Consider the following 1997-nt stretch of genomic DNA (forward strand, 5'->3'; position numbering starts at 1 on the left):
GCTTCCCCCAGCAGCCCCCGTTCCCCTCCAGCTCTATGGGGTCTTTGCCACCCCAGGCCCAAATCCCCACCAGGCAGTTCCCCGACAACCCACTGTGGCTCTGTCACCTCAGAGGTGGCAGGAGTGGGGTCTGGACCCCCCCGTCAACAGTGGGTAGGGAAGACAGGCAGCCCCTGCTCACCCCAGCAGCTCACCATGCCTGCAGAAACCACGGTCATACCAGGGACAGCCCGTGGCACTGGTGGTGCCATCGATGTGCAGGAAGGGACAGTCCTTGTTGCCACACTCACCTGCAGGAGTAAAGGGTGGGACGGGTGGGACAAAGCTCATCCAAGCCAAAAGTGCTCAAGGATGGGCTGGGTGGGGGGAACAGAGGTGCCCCGGGAGCACCCAGGCTTGTTTTGGGGAACCATGGGTGCCGATGGCATTTCTTCCCACAGACAGGAGGTGGCATCAGGTACTTGCTGGAGGCCAGACCCGAGGGACGTGGGTGCTGGGGGGGGGGAGAATCTCATTGGGGTCCCCAGCCCGGGCTCACACCTACCGAATTTGGAGTAGAAATAGCACTGGGGCATCTTGGTCACGTCGTACTCGTGGAGGAAGTCACAGCCATCACCCTTCTTGCAGAGCCCCCGCAGCCAGTGCTTGCACACCACCGGCTTCTCCCTGCCCACGCGCCGCACCGGGCACCGCACGCCTGGCCCCGGCATGGACCTGCTGTCAGAGCTCACCCACATCCCAACGACCCCCACCATCACCACCCCCAGCACCCAGGAACCCCCCACCTCCTTGGATTGGGATGTGCTGGAGCTTTCCTGGATGTGGAGGAGATTTGCAGTGCCCTCTGAGTGCACAGGGCACGGACCCCTGGGCACCTCTTCCAGCCCCCCCAGTACAGAAGGGGTAGTTGGATTGGGATGTGCTGGAGCTTTCCTGGATGTGGAGGAGATTCGCAGCGCCCTCTGAGTGCACAGGGCACGGTCCACTGGGCACCACCAAGGTCTTCCAGCCCCCCCAGTACAGAAGGGGTAGGAGAACTGGTCCAAAGGGGCCGGGAGAACAATGGACTCTGAGCAGTGTTAGGATTTCAGGCCAAAACCTGCCAACCCACTGGCCATGGGGCTACAGGGCAATCTGCCACAGATGTGGGCTGGCCATAGAGCAGAGAGGGGACCCGGCCAGCTCCCTGGTGTCCCCAGGGTCTTGCAGGGTGGTGGTGGCCCCATCCCCACCACTCCCCAGTGCTCACCCTTGGAGCACAGCCCTCGGTGGAAGAGCTCACAGACTGGCAGGGGGAAAGCAGAGCAGGGAGACCTTCACCCACTGGTCCCAGTGCTGGGACCACCCTGCCACTGGGGGCACAGGCACCCTGTCCCCCTCCACCAGCAGTCCCCAGAGAGCTGTGCCCAATGGAGCAGTGCCCAAGCCATCCTGGGCAGGAGCCCAAGGGGGAAGGCAGGGCAAGAAGCACCCAGACATTGTGGTGGGTGCAGTGAGAGCCAGGAGCACCAGATGAGGAGGAGAACCCCAACACCTCCCACCCCCCTGTCACCCTCCAAGGATGCCACAGGACCCTGTCCCCAACTTACTGTCCGTACCCAGGAAGGGCAGGGGCTGAGCTCCTCGCTGCTGCTCCACATCAGCCTCCAGCTCAAACCTGATCCTCTCCACACCAGCCACCAGCTCCTGCATCACTCCTGCTCTGCTGAGAGCCACCTCCAGCCCAGCACAGGCAAGAAACAGGGCTACAAAGGGGCTGGTGGAGGAAACCACAAATCTCCCAAGGGAGCACAACACTCTGCAGGTCACCAGAGCCACCCTGGGCCCCAGCAACACTCAAAAACCCTCCTCCTCCTCCCCGAGTCAGAGCAAAACCAGCCCAGGCAGCAGCCAGAGCGCTCCATTTACAGAGAGAGAAGCTGCCCCACATCTGATCTCAATTTGCAGCCGTGATTGCCTGGTGCTGCAGCCCAGCTGCGGGGAGAGCTCAGCCCCGG

The 1997-nt window shown here is 62.6% G+C and overlaps 1 protein-coding gene across 1 annotated transcript in view; it reads right to left on the bottom strand.

Moving 5' to 3' along the window:
- Window positions 1–1997, bottom strand: part of CPSF4L (cleavage and polyadenylation specific factor 4-like) — a 16662-nt gene that overhangs the window by 1386 nt on the left and 13279 nt on the right. The window contains exons 5-6 of the mRNA XM_014956579.1: window positions 545–697; window positions 195–290 (exon numbers count right to left, since the gene is read on the bottom strand). Of these exons, the coding sequence (XP_014812065.1) occupies window positions 195–290; window positions 545–697 (249 nt within the window). The remainder of the gene's footprint in view (window positions 1–194; window positions 291–544; window positions 698–1997) is intronic.

The sequence above is a fragment of the Calidris pugnax genome, unplaced genomic scaffold (genome assembly GCF_001431845.1).
Source record: "Calidris pugnax isolate Ruff unplaced genomic scaffold, ASM143184v1 scaffold312, whole genome shotgun sequence".
NCBI lineage: Eukaryota > Metazoa > Chordata > Aves > Charadriiformes > Scolopacidae > Calidris > Calidris pugnax.